This window comes from Micropterus dolomieu, linkage group LG04 (genome assembly GCF_021292245.1).
Source record: "Micropterus dolomieu isolate WLL.071019.BEF.003 ecotype Adirondacks linkage group LG04, ASM2129224v1, whole genome shotgun sequence".
Classification (NCBI taxonomy): Eukaryota; Metazoa; Chordata; class Actinopteri; order Centrarchiformes; family Centrarchidae; genus Micropterus; species Micropterus dolomieu.
Genome location: NC_060153.1, coordinates 25,862,431 through 25,881,864, shown reverse-complemented (window position 1 = coordinate 25,881,864; position 19,434 = coordinate 25,862,431). Strand labels below are relative to the sequence as shown.

The 19,434-nt window shown below is 40.5% G+C and overlaps 2 protein-coding genes across 6 annotated transcripts in view; both read left to right on the top strand.

Annotated features, from left to right (window-relative positions):
• Positions 1–2: 2 nt before the first annotated feature.
• sclt1 (sodium channel and clathrin linker 1) lies at positions 3–17,357 on the top strand. Of its 5 annotated transcripts, none has more exons than XM_046047612.1 (22): positions 3–94; positions 537–589; positions 1,203–1,270; positions 1,541–1,593; positions 1,718–1,790; positions 2,966–3,021; positions 3,418–3,553; positions 4,561–4,683; positions 4,874–4,939; positions 5,963–6,033; positions 6,753–6,843; positions 7,814–7,905; positions 8,177–8,354; positions 8,521–8,619; positions 10,721–10,792; positions 10,925–10,999; positions 11,141–11,283; positions 11,512–11,704; positions 13,913–14,109; positions 14,728–14,806; positions 16,867–16,962; positions 17,051–17,357. In XM_046047612.1, the coding sequence occupies exons 2-22, from the start codon at positions 556–558 to the stop codon at positions 17,108–17,110; spliced, it is 2,055 nt and encodes a 684-aa protein (XP_045903568.1). In that variant the 5' UTR covers positions 3–94; positions 537–555; the 3' UTR covers positions 17,111–17,357. The 5 variants fall into 5 exon arrangements, with proteins under 5 accessions (XP_045903568.1, XP_045903565.1, XP_045903566.1 ...); XM_046047609.1 differs by having other exon boundaries at positions 1,538–1,593; XM_046047610.1 differs by having other exon boundaries at positions 18–85; positions 1,538–1,593.
• Positions 17,358–17,938: 581 nt separating this feature from the next.
• LOC123969455 (dynein axonemal heavy chain 6-like) overlaps positions 17,939–19,434 on the top strand; it is a 67,062-nt gene continuing 65,566 nt past the window's right edge. Inside the window, 5 exon segments of the mRNA XM_046046855.1 lie at positions 17,939–17,963; positions 18,060–18,137; positions 18,267–18,343; positions 18,513–18,692; positions 19,052–19,402. Of these exon segments, the coding sequence (XP_045902811.1) occupies positions 17,954–17,963; positions 18,060–18,137; positions 18,267–18,343; positions 18,513–18,692; positions 19,052–19,402 (696 nt within the window). The 5' untranslated portion in view covers positions 17,939–17,953.

The following is a 19,434-nucleotide window of genomic DNA, read 5'->3' as shown; positions in this document are numbered from 1 at the left end:
GAACAGACGACAACCTTTGCGGTGCACTTCATTGCCATTGGTTGCCATTGGTTATTTGTTTACTTCAAAACGGACGGCGGAACCGGTGGTTAAAGTGAAAAACACATTTATGATTTCATATTGTCAACTACCAAGTGTCAGATAATTCATTTATATAACTCGGATGCGTCACCTTTCTCTTAGAATGTTTTGTGTTGCGTGTTAGCTAATTTGTTTAACAGATCAAAAGGTTTAGTTAGCTAAGCTTAGCTGAGATTGATTAGCCTTCCCAGCTAACGCGAGCTTCACCAGGTAACTTAACCACCGATAACGCAAGCTAGTTCGCTGTAACATTTTATGTTTTAGCAGCTTTCAACACTAACATACTTGATGTTAGTATTGAAAGACAAATTTCGAAGAGGGACTGTTCTGACATAACATTGACAATTTGCAACTGCATGCTTCTTTTCTAACGTTTAGTTTGTTATCTTAAGTTAACGTAACTTGCTGGTGATCGTTTTTAATTTGGCAACGCAAATTGTTTTACTTCTGTTTAGACTACCTCACAGCTTCAGCATGGAGGCAGAAGTTGAGTTTTTGCGTGATCAAGGTAAGGACAAAGCATAGCTTCATCAGGTTGACTGGTCCATCAGATTTGTTCATCCCAAAATTATCTTACAAAAATCTTTGTTTAAAGTTGCCTAAGTGTCCTAAATAAATACTGAAAATTGCATGATATTGCATGACAAGCTCCTTAAGCACTGATGAAGGTAAGGGTAGACTTTTTCTAAAACTGACAAAAGGTTCAAAATGACAACAGAGAAATGGTGTCAACCTGTTTTTGTAAATGAACAGCACAGTCCAGCACAATAAGTTAGCCCTGTCACTCACTCACGTTCTCTGTCTAATAATGGTAACTTCTAGCTTAACTTTTGACTGCTCTCAGCAGAACTGCCATAACTTTACTTGTGGCTGCACTGGCAGTGTACTTGCCTGCAAACACAGCCATAGCTGGATCTACCCCTGAATTGCCAGAAACTAAGGCCAAAGTCTAAATGCACTTCTAAGATGTTTGCTATGCTTTTTAATCTGCTTTAACTATTACATGATTGGTGATATTTAAAACTAGAGCCTCATTTGTGAAAATTACCATATGTAAAATAGCCCACACAAACTGGGAAAACAACATGAGTGTGTGTGCTTGACTGTTTGTTTGTTTTCAGTCCACAGGTTAAATTCTGCACTCAGCCAGTATCAACATGGGCACTCCACTCAGTCCGCCTCATCTCAGGTACAAAGACATTTATAAAAATCTCCATAAACTACCAAAGATTTAGTTCTTTGTTTGGTATCTTCAGTAAACAATTAGGTTTATTTATTTGACTTTGCTAGGAAATTATTAAACAAGATATAGTATACATATATGGGGATTTTGATAAAGGCTCTGTTCTCTGTAACCACTTTTATCTGTCTTTTGTTAACATGGGAAACAGCTTAATAAAACGAATTGCAACTGCATGGATAATTCCAACTCACCCCATGCATCTCTTATGTTCAGCAGGTTGAGGAGGCGAGACGGGCAGAGTCTCCTGCACTCTGGATCTCAGATAGAAGGTCAGGCACAATAAAAGTCTATTAACTGTTTTTAAACAACCCTCTTTTAATATGAGTGTACTAGAGAGCACACACACACACAAAAAACACACACACAAGAGGGCTTTATCTATCTGTGTTACAGTGTAATGGCTCCTCTGATAGCGGAGTATGACCGGCACATGGATGAAATGACTGAGCAGCTGCAAAGATACCAGGTGAAAAAGACTAAAGACACACTAATGAAATCGGACAGCAAAATGAAATATTGTACAAACTCACAAACATTAAATGTCTTGACTTCATTCATGGCAATATTTTGAATATACTGTAGATGTACACCATCAGCCATAACATTATGACCACTTGCCTAATATTATGTAGGTCCCCCTTTTGCTGCCAAAACAGCCCTGACCCGTCGTGGCATGGACTCCACTAGGCCTCTGAAGGTGGAATTTGGAGGCCAAGTCAACACCTTGAACTCATTGTTGTGTTCCTCAAACTATTCATGAAACATTTTGCTTTGTAGCAGGGCGCCTATCCTGCTGAAAGAGGCCACTACTATCAGGAAATACTGTTAAGGGTGTACATGGTCTGCAACAATGCTTAGGTAGATGGTATGTGTCAAAATAACCACATGAATGGCAGGATCCAAGCTTTCCCAGCAGAACATTGACCAAAGCATGACACTGCCTCCATTGGCTTGCCTTTTCCCCATAGTCCATCCTGGTGCCATGCTTCCCAGGTAAGCGATGCACCTGGCCATCCATTTGATGTAAAAGAAGAACGTGATACGTCACACCTGGCCATCTTCTTCTTCCGTGGTCTGGTTTTGACGCTCACATACCCATTGTAGGTGCTTTTGGCAGCGCATGCAGCATGGGCACCCTGACTGATTCGTGGCTACGCAACCCCATACTCAACAAAATGCGCTTTGTGTTCTTACACCTTTCTATCAGAACCAGCATCAGATTTTCAGCAATTTGACAGTAACTCGTCAGTTGGATTGGACCACACGGGCCAGCCTTCGCTCCCCACACATCAGTGAACCTTGGCCGCCCAGTCATAATGTTAAGGCTGATTAGGGTATACTGATGTGATGGGACATATACATTTAAGCTCAGGAAAGATGCAGTAGTGAGTAGCAGAAAGCTCAAAACTTTAAATGATAGAGCTGAATGATAGTAATTAGAGTCAAGATCTCTTAATCTGAGTTTGTTTTAATGAGAAACATCTTTTTGTTTGCTTTCTCTAAAGAATACTGATCTTTTATAATGTGTTACTTTTCAGATGTACAAATCTGGACCTAAGTTTGATTGCAGGTGCCCCAAAATGTATCAGGGTGACGTAACTAAAATAATAACAGTCAGTGTGGATCTACTTGTTAAAACAGGTGCTGATGGCAGACGTCAAAATGAAGTTGGAGAGCGTTGTCAAGGAGAACGAAAGGTAGAAATTTTTTCCTTCTGTCAACATATGGAGAGTAGTTACAGAAGAGGACAGAAAAACCATTTATCACAGCAATCAACATCAACCAAGCTTTTCTGTCATGCCAGGTGTTCATAGAGAATATCAGATATTCATCGGCTTGCTTACTTGAATTATTAAACATTCTATTCGCATGTCCCAAGAAAAATGAGCTAACAGTGAGTTAGCTTGGTTATTAGTTAGGTCTTCATAGATTGTAAAGGCATCTCAACCATTTACATTAAATCCAAATAAAGTATGCTTTATTGACTGTAATTAAGTTTGAGATAGTTTATTTACCATCAAAAGCTATTGGCGATTATTTTTATCATTGTTTTTATAATTTACCGTTTCAATATCAACCCCCACCTTTGCCAGGCTGCATGCTGAGCTGAGGGAGTCTGTTGAGAAGCAGCTTCATGCCCTGCCTGTGACTTCAGGGGTGGAAGGCAGCACTCTGGAGGAGGAAGCAGTCATCAGGAACCTCCAAGAACAGGTCCAGCTGTCTGAACAGGTCTGCTTTATTTCCATGTTTTCTAAACCTATGTAGATTAAGTCCACATTTACAATTATGTGTTTATTTGGTCCTTATAATTTTCCATACGGTGTCATCTAAAGGAATGCTCGGACACTGTGGGGAATCCAGTTGTTTGCTGTCTGACTGGGAGTTTGACCAGAAAAAAACAATATTAACGTGTTTATCTCTGTGCATTCAGTGGAGAGATTTGTGAAGGCATGTTTAAGGCGGAACTATGTAACTGAGCTTCTGTTTAGCATTCAGCTAAAATGCTAATGTTATACAGCATTTGCTTAAAGTTTGCTAACCTTACTTACCATTACCCACCATAAGCTACTAGTCACACCAGACAAAGTAAGGCTGTAACTGCAAAAGACATGTTATTGATTACGAATTGTTTCTTCTTTCAAGCATTACATATTGTCACTTTAAATTGCTGCAGTACACAGACTGGATGCAGAGGGGAATCACTCAGCCTAGCTCTGCGAAACGTGCTGTTTCTCACTTTTAGGCTGTCATATTTACAAGATGTATCTTGAGTATTTTACATATGTAGCAACAGAAAACAAGATATAATGGATTAATGAGTAGTTGGCTCACGTTGGAGCTGTTAACTGACAACAGCAACAACAACAACAGCTGGTCCCAGTGGCTCTACACAGCACTGCCCTTTTAATGAAGTTGCCAGCTCTGCACACTTTCATATTGAACAAAACCCAGATGAGTTTTTGAATTTAGTGGTGACTCACTCGCTTGCTAACAAGATACAGCATGAAAATAAAACAATTTTGGAGCTGTTCTCTTTGACATTCTAGCTGTTTTCCACATGGCTAGAGCCTATTCTACACCAGCTTATGTCCTGGATCAGTCTCTCTAATGCACAGAGATGGTTGGTATTGCTCTTCCCCCTTAACACTTTAGTAAGTCTGCAAAACGTCTTTAACATGCTTCAATGCATTTGACTGTGTTGAAACACGTGTGTATTTTCACATGCATTTCTTTAGGAGCGGGTTCAGGCCATAGAGCTGTGGCAGACAGCAGCCCAGGAGCTGGACCGCCTCCGACAGGTCTACCAGAAGACCATCTCTGATGGACAGATCCACGATGCTCAGAGATTACAGTTCAAGGTTCAGTTTTCCCACATTAACATGCAGAGCTGGCACATCATTAGTAGATCAGCCCTTCACCACTAGATGGAGCTATTATTATAGAAATTTGGTTAATTAGAGCAGTTTGGCCTCCCTTAATGCTTGATGTAAGCATGAGGTAATTACAAGCAGTTAACTTTTATTGAATGCCTCTTTTTTTCCATCACAGGATCAGCTTGTTCAGTTCCAGCAGCACACACACAAACTTCAAGTGGCAAATCAGAAACTGGAATCGGTAAGTGTAATTAAAAGCATGTTTAATTATTGCCTCCTGGCAGCCATGGGATCGAAATGCTGTGCACTTCTCCAAAATTAACCCCGCTTTAATAATTCATCTTGTAACTGAGTGAATCGGTTTCTAAATCACTCTGGAAGTCAGCCAATGGTGTCTTGGTTGTATAATGGACTGTCAGCTGGCTTGGTAATCCTCTAACTATCTTAGCTTTTTCTTTTTCCAGCACATACTTTATACACTAGTCTCTCTCGCTCTCTCTCTCTCGCTCTCTCTCGCTCGCTCGCGCTCTCTCTCTCTCTCTCTCTAGCTCGCTCGCGCTCTCTCTCTCTCTCTAGCTCTCTCTCGCTCTCTCTAGCTCTCTCTCTCTCTCTCGCTCTCTCTAGCTCTCTCTCTCTCTCTCTCTAGCTCTCTCTCTCTCTCGCGCTCTCTCTCGCGCTCTCTCTCGCGCTCTCTCTCGCGCTCTCTCTCGCGCTCTCTCTCTCGCTCGCTTGCTCTCTCTCTCTCTCTCTCTAGCTCTCTCTCGCTCTCTCTCGCTCTCTCTCTCACACCTACAGACACTCATAAATACACTCAGCATCAAACTGTTGAGTCTCTATTTAGAGAGTAATCTGATAGAGGCTCAACCTTACTTTGAGAAGGTGTACAGTATATTGTGCATATTTATTCACATACTAACCCATGCGCACACACATACACATGCATAGTGCTTACTTAGGACACAATACAGTGTATGAGGAGAGAGTAATACTATATCCCTCTGATGTATTCTTAATGAGAGGGCAAGCCTTGGGCTTTCCCCTCTCTGACTTCTCATACAAGAAGCCTTTTTCAGTCACTGTATGTGAGAACTATTGACTTTGTAGCCTTGAATGACTGACAGGCTTTTTAAGGTTTGTTCCAAAAGGACATAGAAAGTGTTGAGAGATAAGTTTTAGGGGAAAGTTGGTTCTGGGATAAAGTTCGAGGTGCGTGTTTGGAGTCATGCCACACAAATGGCAGTCTTGTCTCTCTTGCCACACACAGACTAACCAGCATTTCCTGAAGACGGTGACAGAGCAGAGCACAGAGATGGAGGAGCTACACAGCCAGCTCAGGTAACTACCTCAGAAATTCAAAATGGCTGCTGCCAGAGGTGTCACTTTGTGAATGTGCTCTTTAAAGTTACTTTTACCCGTTTGACAACAATTCCCAACATCATTTGTGGACTTAACGTCACTTGGAAAGGTTTGTTTCATAATCAGTGACCTGTGTACCACAGGCTGCACCAGCAGAAGTAATGAAAACAAAAAAGTTTAGATGCAGCATGCGCAAGCAGTTGAATGAAAGAGTCTCACAGTGTTCAACTCATGGTTCAACTGGCATGAGAATAAAAGGGGAATGTGGATGATATTTTCTTTGTGAAAAAAGTCTGCTGTATATATTAATTGTGGATAAACTTTAGAATCTACCTTTGGCGTGTGGTGTCCGAACAATAATGCTGCTATGATGTCTCCCCGTAGAAGGTCACTGACCCTCTGTCCTGCTGCTACAGTGCTACTTTGAACTGTTATGAGTCAAATGCACAAATATTGGATACTACAGGCGTTAAAGGAATTTTTTGTGAAGTAATTCTTCTGTTCCCGCTGAGAGTTATTAGAAGATTGATGCCACTCTTGTCTGTATGATAAATATGAAACTAAAGCTAGTGTATTTCCAAACCTGTTCCCTTTATTTGTGATAACCAAATAAGGTGACAATAAACTGAAGATAGCTACCAGGTTTCTATGTTGCTATATAATTGAACTATTGTTTTCTCTCTGTCCCTCTGGTGTAGACAGGCCAAGGCTGAGTTGAGGACAGCCACAGCCAAAGTGGATGAGATGACCAAATTGCTGCAGAATGTCCAGGACCAGATGCAGAGACGGGTCAGAGAAGATGAAAAAAATGCACAGAATTAAAAATATGTTGTAGAAGACATTCAGTGACATGTGCCCCTAAAAATAGATATGTGGGAACTGGAAATATAATTTATGACTCAGTGTACGAGTCAAGACTACAACCTAGCCTACGGTAATCTTCCCATCTAATGTACAGCTCTGATGGATCGGGTGGTTCTAAAAAGTTTGACATGCTACAGCAAACGTCAGGAATGTTGAAGTCATGCATACATGGTCATGATTACTGACGAGTTAGCACTTAGCATTAACAAATTAGAGTGCATTTTTCTTACACAAGGATTTAATAAATGAAAAAAAAAAACACAAAAATGAAACTGCTGTAACTGGAAATCATATTAGGTTATACTAGTGGTAAGCTATATAGTATACTATGACATTTTAATGCATATAGTAATATCATATAATTAATATATTAATATTACTCTGACAGTATACTATACTATATTAAATTAATATTGTAGTTTTCATTTAATGTTATAATATTATACTTATACTCAGTTACTCCTCCAGGTTGTAGACAGAGCAAGGATGCCAGTATGTGCTCCTTTTAGCCAGCCACTCCCCGCGTTCTATTTTACTAAAGTTACTGGTATAAATATTGTTCAGTAATCTTGTTTACATAAAGTGTGGTGTGGGTTGTGAAGTGCTGGTGTATCATGTATCCGTCCCTGGTTCAAAAACTTCAAGTCCGCAAGCCGAGGTTTCTGATGAGTAATCAGTGTTTTTAAAAGCTGTGTCCTGTTGTGAGAGCAGGTTTCAATGTGTCAAATTAGCAAGTTGCTCTGAAACATTGGAAACAGCAGTTGATTCCATTTCTTCATTAAAATAACATAAATCAGATTTTGTGTTTTTTGGCCTTTGGGCAATGCTTTGGGCTATAGTAGCCTACAACAAAATAATCAATCCTGTGTGTGTGTGTGTGTGTGTGTGTGTGTAGGAGGAAGATGTGGCAGAGGCTCAGGGCCGAGAGGATGCAGCAGACAGAAGGCTCCAACAGCTTCAGGCTGCCTTGAGCCAGCTAGAGGCCAGGTGAGTACATGTAATCCGATTTCACCCTTTTCTGGCCCTTTGAAGATTTTCAATTATCTATGAAATATATGTGGCATTGTGGAGATGTACATTCCAGACAAAGGATGAGTAGAGGATACTGAATAAAATGTGTGAAATTTGGAGAATTTCAAGTTGCAGTGCAACTTGAATCTTTTTGGAAGTCATCAGAATCACAGCATCACAGAGCCAAGCAGCATATCCCCGTCTTTCCAGTTGCTGCTGGTACTCACTCCTTTTTCTCCATTGCTAGGCTAAAAGTTGCAACTCAGGAGGCAGAATCAGTTCGCAGAGAACAAACTATGTGGGAGAGAAAGGTGGGGGAGCTCCAGGCACGTTGCACCACCCTGGAAGAGGAGAAGTATGAGGCCCTGGCCAAAGTCCGAGAGAGTGTTCAGGTGGCCGAGGAGGCTGCATTGCAGAAGGACCAGGTGACAGTCTTTGTTCTCTGTCCCTTCCCCATCTTTTTCTCATTTTCACTGGCAGAGCCTTCCCCTAAATCTGCACTGCTCTGACAAGTATCCACATCCCTTCAGCACTTTAGAACTTTGCCCACTGAAATGTGTGAGTGTGTCTGTCTTTCCCCTCTCCCTTCAGGCCCTGTTAAGAGAGAAACAGAAGACAGAGGAGCTGGAGAAGACAAAGGAGGCCATCAAACAGTTGATCCAGGATGCTGCAGTCCGCACTAGAAAAGAGGTGTGGAGTTACTGAGTGGCTCTCTGAGCAAGACCTGCTGGGCTATTTTGACAGAAGTTGATACAGCACTGGAACTCCTTAAAAGAAAGTTAGCTGTCTGGAGTAGGAATAGCTTTAACATCTACAAAATATCTCAGAATCACAGCTTCAGCTATATACCGTCCAATTAATTTGCTCCATGTGTGACTAAAATCTGCTTTTAAGCTACTGTGTGTATCACATTACTTAAAAACACTGGATGATGTTAAGATATTTAGTGCCAACTCAAAATTCAAAGAATCTGTAGAATTTTTTACTTGTAATTAGCCTTACACAGAAGCGCAACCTCTCACTTTACTTGTGTATCAAGCCAAAAGCGAAGCGCTGGTCTTCCCCCCCTGCCTAACCTCAGCCAAGGACATGGTGATTAATGCTCCAGTAATGGGTCTTCTTCATCAAGCCCTTCAACTGTTTAATCCTGTTAAAGAAGCCTAGTATGACTGCAGCGCTGGCTGTCAGCTCAGTATCTGCCTGGACGTCAACAAATGGAGGTATTTTAGAGAGTAACTGTTGATTTGTTAGACTTTCTGTAAAGTATGGACCTTGCCTTTGCCTTATTACCTTCCAGGTAATTTTCTCATAAGGACTCCTCTCATCTTCACTTAAAGTCATTTGGTGATGAGATAAGCATGTGTAATGAAGAATTAATCCCAAAACTCCTTATATTGGCCAGACCTCAGGCTTACCAAAGAACTTAAGTACCACTCAGACAGATATGCACGAGGGGTGGAGCCTCCCAAAATAGAGGTGTGTCTGCTATTCAGACTCAAGGTATCCTGTGGCGTTTCGACCACTAGTAGTGCTATGTAGCAGTGCTTTTAGGAGTAACTTTATTTATAAAAAAGAATGGGTTAGTTTTAAACGTGCCCTGTGGAGTTTGTGTGGTCATATTTATTTTTGCCTCTAAGAGTTGTTTTGTTGCTGAAGAGTGGTGATGACTTGATTCAGATTTGGACAAGCAAGACATACAGTACATTTCAGTGCCCAAAGATTTTTTTAATTTCCTTTCAGGGATCGAGGGGCACATGCAACAGCCTAAAAATAATGATTTTCACCTTTCATAAGTGCTTACTGTTTTCGGGGGCATGTGCCATTATTTTCATAGTGGACAGTAGAGAGGCGACAGGAAATGAGGTCTCTGGGCTGGAACTGAACTGGGGACGTTGAGATTACATGTTCAGCATTTTAAAATCCAAGGCCACCAGGATACTCCAAGCTAGTATCACATCTTATACATAAGGAAATTCAATTTGTTAAAATAAACCATTTTAGAAATGAAATACTAGAAATTAGCCAGTTTTATGAGGCATTCTGAGTGAGTCGTTATGTAGTGCTCAGGTTATCTGATTTGTCTGAAAGCTATTAGCCTCATTATTATTATTAGTGATTGTAATCCAGAATTATTTTTACTTAATAATTTTGTTATCTTGCATTCATTGGACCACAACAACAGCATATGACACTGTATCAACACAAAGATTATACAATACTGTAATAAGAATAATACAGAGATTTCTCACTCACATTGTAATATTTCTCTTATTTCTTCTTTAAAGACCTTTGCACCTCTATTTTTCTGTTTCCTCAAACTGTCAAATAGACATATACAAATGCAAATCAAAATGATTATCATTGAGAATTCAAGTCAATAAATACATTACAAAGTTACAGCTAGATGTTTATTTGCATCTTGACCTTTGAGTTTTCTATTATATTCTCATACATTTTGCTGTACTATTTCAAATGCATGTATTGCTTTTTCACACATTAATACCATACTCGGTCTGCTTTTTCTAATGCCCAAAACCTTTTGTATTAAAAGCTTGACAAATTGGAAAACCTCATTTCTAAAAAAAAAAAAACAACAAAAAAAAAAACCATTCTTAGTGGTGTGGACAGGTTATTTCGGGTGATTTTAATAATCTGAATGTGCTGCCTAAAAGTCAAAATGAGCACAGTCAAAGCAAATGTCTCACTATGGTAACTTTCCTCACACACTCAAACTCAACTGGATCCCTGTATTCATTACCCATTCTGAAAATGTGTGACTTTATCTTAACAGGTGGATAATGTGCGCAAGCAGTGCAACGCTCAAATCCACCGTATGGCCGAGGAGCTGTCTGCACTGCAGCTGGTAAGAACCCGACCCGTTAAGGACACATTCTTTTCAACATTACACTGAATCTTTTTTTCCAGTCTCTACCTCTTGACTCATTCCTTTTGTTCATTCGGACTCTCCTTATTCATTCTATCCACCTCTCGCCAGGAGTGTGCAGATAAAGAGTCTCAGATTGAAAGGTCCCTGCGAGAGAGGAAAGCTGTAGAGGAGGAGCTGGAGAAGGTATCAGTGAAACCACAAGAGAGAAGCTGCTGAAGCTAGCCCCAGAGTTCTGACAGAGTTTGATTACATGGTTTAATAATTGAGCTCAGGCAATGCTAATGATTGTTTTAATGCTTCCTGTGTTTTTTCTTTTTTTTTTAGGTGTATAAGGAGGGAAGGGCAGAGCCAGAGTTCAGGAAAATTGATGCCCTTCACCAGAGGTGTCTTGATGCAGAGAGGATGAAGGAAGACATGAGTCTCACTCTGCAAAGCACCCAGAACAAATTGAAAAAGATGGAGATGGAGTAAGTGTGACTTGGCATTGTAGGTTTAGTCTTCCAGTTTGAACTCAACACATTATAGGGAGGAAGTTAAGCTCTCCGCCTTTGCTCCATTCGTTCTCACATCCTGGAGCACTCGTACCCACGTGGCTCCATCTGCTGCCATAATGTAAGTTGCATAAAAAATAACATTTTGTCCTCTTCTACGTCTCTCTCACCCCTTCCTTTCTTGATTCATCCGTCCGTCTGTAGCTACAGCGAGGAGCTGTCACGGTGCCAGGAGGAAGTGCGGCGGCTGCAGGGCTCTCTGGCTGCAGCCCGGGACGACTGTGTCAGCGTCAGCGAGGAGCGGCTCCAGCTGCAACAGGAGAACTTGCAGCTCTGCAGGGAGATGGATGAGCTGCGCAAGGCCAGCCTGCTGGTCCAAAAGAAGGCCAAACAACAGGTAGCTTAATGATGGAAAAGGAAGGAAATGGCAGGTGCTCTGAAATGTTATAAACCCAAAGTATTGGCCAAATATATATTTATTAAATTACAGTTCATCCAAGGTGGAACATGAACGTTCATTTCAACAAACCTTTATTTTATAGACATGTCTTTACAATTATTTTGCTATCTTGCCTGAATCTTAGCTTTCCCGATAACTTAATGAATTAAGGTTGATCAGTCAGCCCCTTTAGTCTTACCACATCCATGTGGATCGATGACCCAACACAGTGGCCAGACATTGCTTATCCGGAAATCAGTACATATCTGATGGAATCACCAGGTAGATTTTGGCTACATTTTGTCAGTAAATAACCAACCTGTTAATAGTCAACTTTTTGATCTAGCCCTTTCATGCATGAATTATGACAGCCTCTGTCAGTATTTTTTTCCTATGTGTTTTTATTGCTCTTTAGGCATGAAAAATAAAATTAGAAACAACACCCATTTTTCTAGGAGTTTTGCACTGAGGTGGACAGCATGCACCTAAAGTTTTAACTGAAATATTTATTTAACAAACCAATGAATAAAATTATATAGTATGTTATTAGTATTTTTAATGCTGTTAAACTAATGTGGTCACATATTTTAACATATTCTAATACAGTTTAATGCAATGCAAAAACGTTGAACTTCACTTCTGACTCCTCAGCCTCTCTTTCTCAGCATCCTCAGCTCCATTATCAATGCTGCTAGCATTTGGGGATCCTCCTATTTCTGGCAGCCATTCATCATCACCACCACTAGTGTTTTCCTTACTTGATTCTGATGGAATTTGCTCCACTGTCCTGAATGCCTTTCTATTATTTGCTGCAAGACACTAAATGTTACTCACATAATGAAACTAATCTGCACAAAATATTGTTTTTTGTTAAAAAAAACTTCAAGTTTTACATTCTAATAACATAAATCCATAGATTTACATCCAGAAATGTTAGTGCACATGAAGTATTTTAAAGAAAAACAAAGTCTCAGTAATAGTTAAATGTAGTTGAAATATAGCCAGCGATGTATAATGTCCAATTTAGTGGACAGATGATTAATGGTAATTTCTTCCAATGAAAACAATACTTGGAAAATTTAACAATTGTACTACTCCTTAGTTGTTACTAGATGTTACCAAATTTTATTTACCTGCAGGGGTCTCCTATAATTGAAGGAATGGCAAGATTTACCTGAGCTGCTCAGCGTTTCCGATCATCTGTCGGCCATCTTGTTTTTGACGAATTTAATTTGCACTTACAACGGCTTACCAGATAGTGGCAGTGTATGGCATGACACACTAGTGTCCACTGTAGTGGCTGATGTGCAACTAGACTATCAGAACCTCTGATCATTCAAGTAAATGGCTTTTGAATAGCGGCCCCCTGTAGTGACCACTATGCGTGAAAGGGCTAGACTAGACTGAGATTTAGTTGAAGTAGACAGACGTGTTTACTGATGCTACTAAACTGTATGACTGTACTGCAGCAGCCTGGAAATGGTAAAATTCGAAAGAAGGAACATAGCTGCTGTCATTTAAAGTATCCCAAATGAGTAACCGGAAAAAGATGTATTAGTAACCCGAGCGTTCAAACTGCGATTTGAGGCACAAGATAGTTAGACCAACCATACCTGACAAATTGCCACATTTTTCAAAACTCCAATCCCTCAGTTTGTAATCCTGCCTCTGTTGTATAAGTTTACTGTCTCTGGGACCAAGCTGAGCGACATTGTCCTGAAATCTCCCTCTAAAGCCAATGATGATATTGTGCAACTGTGTTTTCAAGCTCAGTAGTACTAATGAGGAAATGAATGTGTAAAATCAGTGTACTGCCCTTTTAAGAAGAGTGGGAGAAAGAAGATGAAAGCAGTAGAGAAAGAAATGTGTTTGTTCAGCCTGCTGATCTGAAGTGTTTGCCAAACAACCATTTGGGTTAACAGTTGGAAAGCTATTACTGAAAGAAATATTTAAAAACTTGCAAAGAAGGTGATGTGATCATTGGCAGAAGTTAAAAACAGGCACACAATTCATGAGTACATAAAGTGATAATATTATTGAAAAGCATTCTTTCTAATTTGTTCTGACAAGGCGGGGCATGTAAATCTTCTTCCTCTGTTTAAATGACTTGTGGACCAGCAAGGGGGCCTTATGCACCCAACCTTCACTCTGCTGCCCTCCTCCCAGGTGTCACAGATGGAGCAGGAGTACAGCCTGAAGGAGCAGGGACTCGACGCACGGGTGCGCGAGCTGGAGGAAAGCAGCCGAAGCTCTAGCGCTGATCTGACGCGTCTCCTTACAGCGCAGCAGAAAAGTACCCAGCGCTGGAAAGAAGAGGCCAAGAACCTGGTTCAGGCCTTCGAGACTAAAATCACAGTCCTCAAGTAAGAATTTAGATTTAACACTGCCAAAGAAAGGAAAGAAGGATTCAAAATATAAACTGAAAAATGTGGTTCAGGACCAAAAGGTCGCCAGTTTAAATCCTTAAAATGATAGGGAAAACAATAGTCTACTCAAACAACATCTGTCAGTATGACCGGGTTTTTTCCTTGTGTTGATAAATGTGAAGCAATGTGGTGCTCAAAAAGAGCAAGAAGACTGTGCAAACACTTTCTGTACCTGATAGACTGCTAAAACAACACTGTTCTGATTCAGTTTAAAATCAGATGAAATACATTAATTAAAATTTATACAGTACTCTTTTATGTGCAATACACGTTTTACGTTTTTATGAAATAAGAAACTACCAAAGGACTGTTTTTTGTTGTATCAGTTTTATCACAAACACTGGATCAAAGACTAAGCAAAAGTTAAGGTGCAGTACCAAAGATAACAGTTGAAACAAAAATTGACTTACCACTTGAAGGTGTTTTGCCCTCAGCGACAGCTGTACTACGCAGAGATGTGTTGGAAATATTGAAACACTTGAAAATAAAGCTTTATAAATGTTTTGTCCCTGTGAGAAGCAGCTTAGCTCTTTTTTTTTAAAATGTCTATTTCAGGGCAGAGCTGAATCGACAGAAGCAGCGTTCACACGAACTAGAGATTCAACTTGAAACTGACCATAATACCATTGCAGAGGTTTGTGTAACATGCGCGCACACACAAACACACACACACAACCCTGCAGCTTGATTTCCAGTATGAGCAGAGGAGATGAAACAGTGAGCAGTTCTTAGAAAGTTATGGTCTTATAAGAGGAAATGTAACATGTTTGTCCTGCGCTGTACGACCCTGTCTTTTACCTGAGGGGAGGGGCTGCCATCTCCTGTTCAGTTGTTGTTAGTCTCTGCAAATGTCAGACTTCCTTTGTGACAGTGTGCTAAGACAAGCAGCTACAAAAAGGCAAGAAGCAGGAATTTCTGCAATTTATAAATTCAAAACCCGCATCTACTAACAACAGTCAGAAAAAAGTATGTACAGTCCCTTCCAGAAGTATTGGAACGGTAAGGCAAATGCCTTTTGTTTTTGTTGTTCACTGAAAACATTTGGGTTTAAGATCAAAAAATGAGTATGAGACAAGTTCAGAATTTCAGCTTTTATTTCCTGGTATTCACATCTAGATGTGTTAAACAACTCAGGACATATCACCCTTTGTATTAAACCACAGCATTCTTAGGTGAGCAAAGGTTAAGGAACAAATAATCTTAAAGTGAATAACATTTAATATTTGGTAGCAAAACACTTGCTTGAAATAACGGCCTCAAGCTTGCGACCCATCGACATCACCAAACTGTTGCATTCTTCATTTGTGATGCTATTCCAGGCTTTTACCGCAGCTTCTTTCACTTCTTGTTTGTTTCGGGGTGTTTCTCCCTTCAGTCCCCTCTTAAGGAGGTGAAATGCATGCTCTATTGGGTTAAGGTCAGCTGATTGACTTGGCCAGTCTAAAATCTTCCACTTTTTCCCCTGATGAAGTCCTCTGTTTTGTTGGCAGTGTGCTTTGGGTCATTGTCCTGCTGCATGATAAACTTCCTCCCAATTAGTTTCAATGCATTTCTCTGTAAATTGACAGACAAAATGTTTCTGTCCACTTCTGAATTCATTCTGCTGCTCCCATCATCAGTTACATCGTCAATAGATATTAATGAGCCTGTTCCAGAAGCAGCCATGCACGCCAAAGCCATGACATCACCTCCACCATGCTTCACAGATGAGCTTGTATGCTTCGGATCATGAGCAGTTCCTTTCTTTCTCCATCACTTTGGTAGAGATTAATCTTGGTCTCATCAGTCCATAAGATTGTGTTCCGGCTCATCTCTGTACTTCTTTGCAAATTTCAATCTGGCCTTCCAATTCTTCCTGCTGATGAGTGGTTTGCATCTTGTGGTGTGGCCTCTATATTTCTGCTCTCTGAGTCTTCTTCGAACTGTGGATTGTGATACCTTCACCCCTGCACTGTGGAGGTCGTTGCTGATGTCACTTACTGATGTTTTGGGGGTTTTCTACACAGCTCTGACGTGTCATCAACTACTGCTGTTTTCCTTGGCCGACCTGTTGGACGTCTGTTGCTCAGTACACCAGTAGTTTCTTTCTTTTTCAGGACATCCCAAATTGTTGTGCTTGCTATGCCCAGTGTTTGTCTAATGGCTCTGGTCAATTTTCCTTCTTTTCTCAGCTTGACAGTGGCTTGCTTTTTTCCCATAGACAGCTCTCTGGTCTTCATGTTGGTTTATCCTCTTTAACAGGAAATGCAGTCTTTATAGGTTTGAACCAAGGATGAAAACTCAGACTAGTCATGCAGAGCTATCTAATGTTTTGACAATCAACCTAAAAGGCAACACCTGGGCAACAAGAAACATCTGTCGGTCACATGTTCCAATATTTTGCTCACTTTAAAAATGGGTGGGTTCAAACAAATGGTGGTATGTCCTGAGTTGTTTAACACATCTAGATGTGAATACCCCGAAATGAGAGCAGAAATTCTGACCTCTTGTCTCATAATCATCTTTTTGATCTTAAACCCAAATGTCTTCAGTGAACAACAAAAACAAAGGAATTTGCCTTACCGTTCCAATACTTTTGGAGGGGACTGTATATGGTAACCCAGCAGTTATCTCATGCGTAGTGATTACTGTGCCATATGTTCCTTGGTAGCTTTTGTGTTTGACTCCTTGTAACTAATTGGTGTGTTTGTGCAGTATGAGAGGCAGCTAGCAGAGTATCAAGAGAAGACGAGTCGTCTCCAGAGACGACTGACACAAGCTGAACAAAGGACAACTACTGCTACACAACAAGTATGGGTAACTATGTCCCTACTGTACAAGATGTGTTTCCTGTTCTCTTGTTATTACTTACATTATTTATCTGTTTGTTTTTTGACAGCTGAGTATGTTGGCGTCGCAGCGAAGGAAAACCGCCATGGTTGATCTAGAGACTGTATAACGCCGACTGTCACTGTGCTCAATGTAGTCATGTGTGTTTAGAACATGTTGCTCTTTTTGTTTAAATATCATTATTTTGGCCAAAGGCATAAGACAGCAATGGTGTTGTCAGTGCTCTGGTGATTAAATGGGAACATGTTCAAAGTGGATACACTTATGTTGTACCAAAGGTTTTGTGGCGAATTGTATTCATAAGGATGGAATAATGTATTTTGTGTAATATGTAAAATAAACACCTTCAGAATACAGCTTGGTCTTTATTGTTTTTAATGTTAGGGATTTGTGTGTGTGGGGGTGGGTGTTAATGGGAATTAAATGCTTTATGTCTTAACTTCCTTGCAGTCAGGGTGAAATCATAGACTGTTTATATAAATGGTGAAACACAAAACCAGCCACGTGCCTTTGTTTGGCTGTGTTGCATGCTGGGACAGAGTTTTGTTGCTAGGAAACGCTAAGCCTCGTCTGTTGGTGAGCAACCCTTACACAGCATTGGCGTTATAGACAGTTTTATAAAGCTATAAGTAGCAAAGTTATATCAAAAAGATTTCGGAGCTGAATGTTTGATACGGTAGGTATTTTTGAATACCTGATGCTAACTCAATAAGAGGAAGTTGAGGTATTATTAAGCAAGTTGGAAAAGTAACGTTGAACTTTTAAAATAACGTTATCGTTAATAAGTTAACGTTAACAAACTTAACTAACTTGCCTAAGTACCTTAACTCGAACAACAGCTCGTGTCTATCCTTTCCACAATTAGCGTTATGTGTGGATTTTTCTTTATATAACTAATGCGCGGGGGGTCGCAAAATACAACTTAACTTCTTAACGTTACGCTAACGTATAAATGTGTAAAGGTAAATAATAGAATTTTCTTTACTTTTTTGTCTGAAAAAATACCTTCTAGCTGACGTTACTAACTCCTCTCTGTCCTATTCACTCCACTTCCGCAGGGCCTGAGGAAACTGTACATGCTATGGCCTCTGCATATCCGAGCTGCCCAGGCCAGATCAGGGACAATGAGTCCAGAGGTAGGCCCAGAGATACAGGGCATCTTGGGTATTATGGAAATGTGCAAGTTATGTCTTGAGTGTCATTAATGAAGTTCTTAATTAAATATCAGTAGTAAACTTTATTTCCACACGGACACACTATTCCAGAGCGGCAGCACAAGCTTCCTGATCTACAGAGCTCAACTATCTCACCAAGGCCTCCAGTCCATGTTCAAGACACTCAGGTGAGACTTTGCCAAATATGATGAAACTGAGACAATATGAAGTAGCTTCTCCTGTACATCCAATTTATTACTTGCCACACTATCAATATATATTATCCTTGGCTCAGTTTGAAAGTAGTTGTAGTATGTAGAAATGGGTGTTCTTTTTTTATACTTCCCTTTAATCTAGGCTGTGCTGAAGAGACGTGTAACACGGAAACAACCCAGTCTCCACCACTTAAAAGCACGTGAGCGGATGTTTTTTCCAGGCTGGTACACTCAGACACCTTCCTCTCCGAAAACAGAGCAGCCACACAGGCGCCGCGAACAATTGCCTGTCCACCTACCTCCTCTGCAACCCACAACCAAGGTCAGTGACAGATTTGTTTGAGAAGAGAATAAGCATTGCTTAATAGATGCCCATAGTGCAGAAAGTATCTTTATGATGACATTATTTCATAAATATAAAATAAAGCCAATGCTTAAAACCCAGACTACCAGTAAAACTGGTAAATGTTTCAATCTTCTTGGCCACCCATTCACCTGCCAGTCTAAATGACTGGTCACAAAATGTAGTGTAATGTCAAAATAGTCTTTGGAAAATCAGGCTCTTCAGGTAAAGGTTTGACAAAGCCTTTGTTAATGCCCCAAATAATTGTTAGTTGCCTTTAAATGAGCTACTTGCAGGAGGAAATTCATCTTTGCTTGTGTCTCTTCACCACTCCTCAGTTGTCCCAGAATGTGGTATCAACCCCTAGTCTCCCAAGACGGCCTTTTTCAATTAAGAGTGGTGGACAGCTGGACCGTCCCTCTAAAGTTCAAATTTACGAGTACAGTAAGGATGACTATTTGATGATCAGCCATGGAGGTGTGTTATCAGTGTGTGAGGACAAGTTTGACTTCATAACGCTCGAGCGATGGGAAGAGGAGTATAACTACCATCACAAGCTGATCCGTATCCCCTTCTTTGCCCTCTTCAAAAAGTGGAAACCCTTCTATGTCTGGCGCACCAAAGTTCGCACCAAGAAGATTCATATGGCCAGGGAGTTCCTGCGAAACCATTTGTTTATTGTCAGTCAGGTATGTGACTCTGGGTATAAATTGAGTTCTGG

Bases quoted from the DNA above. Each gene is read 5' to 3' on its own strand.
- sclt1 (XM_046047609.1), top strand. From the start codon at position 556: ATGGAGGCAGAAGTTGAGTTTTTGCGTGATCAAG. The intron at 8,355-8,520 runs GTGACAGTCTTT...CTCTCCCTTCAG, and splicing joins CTGCATTGCAGAAGGACCAG to GCCCTGTTAAGAGAGAAACA. The intron at 11,705-13,912 runs GTAGCTTAATGA...CCCTCCTCCCAG, and splicing joins AAAAGAAGGCCAAACAACAG to GTGTCACAGATGGAGCAGGA.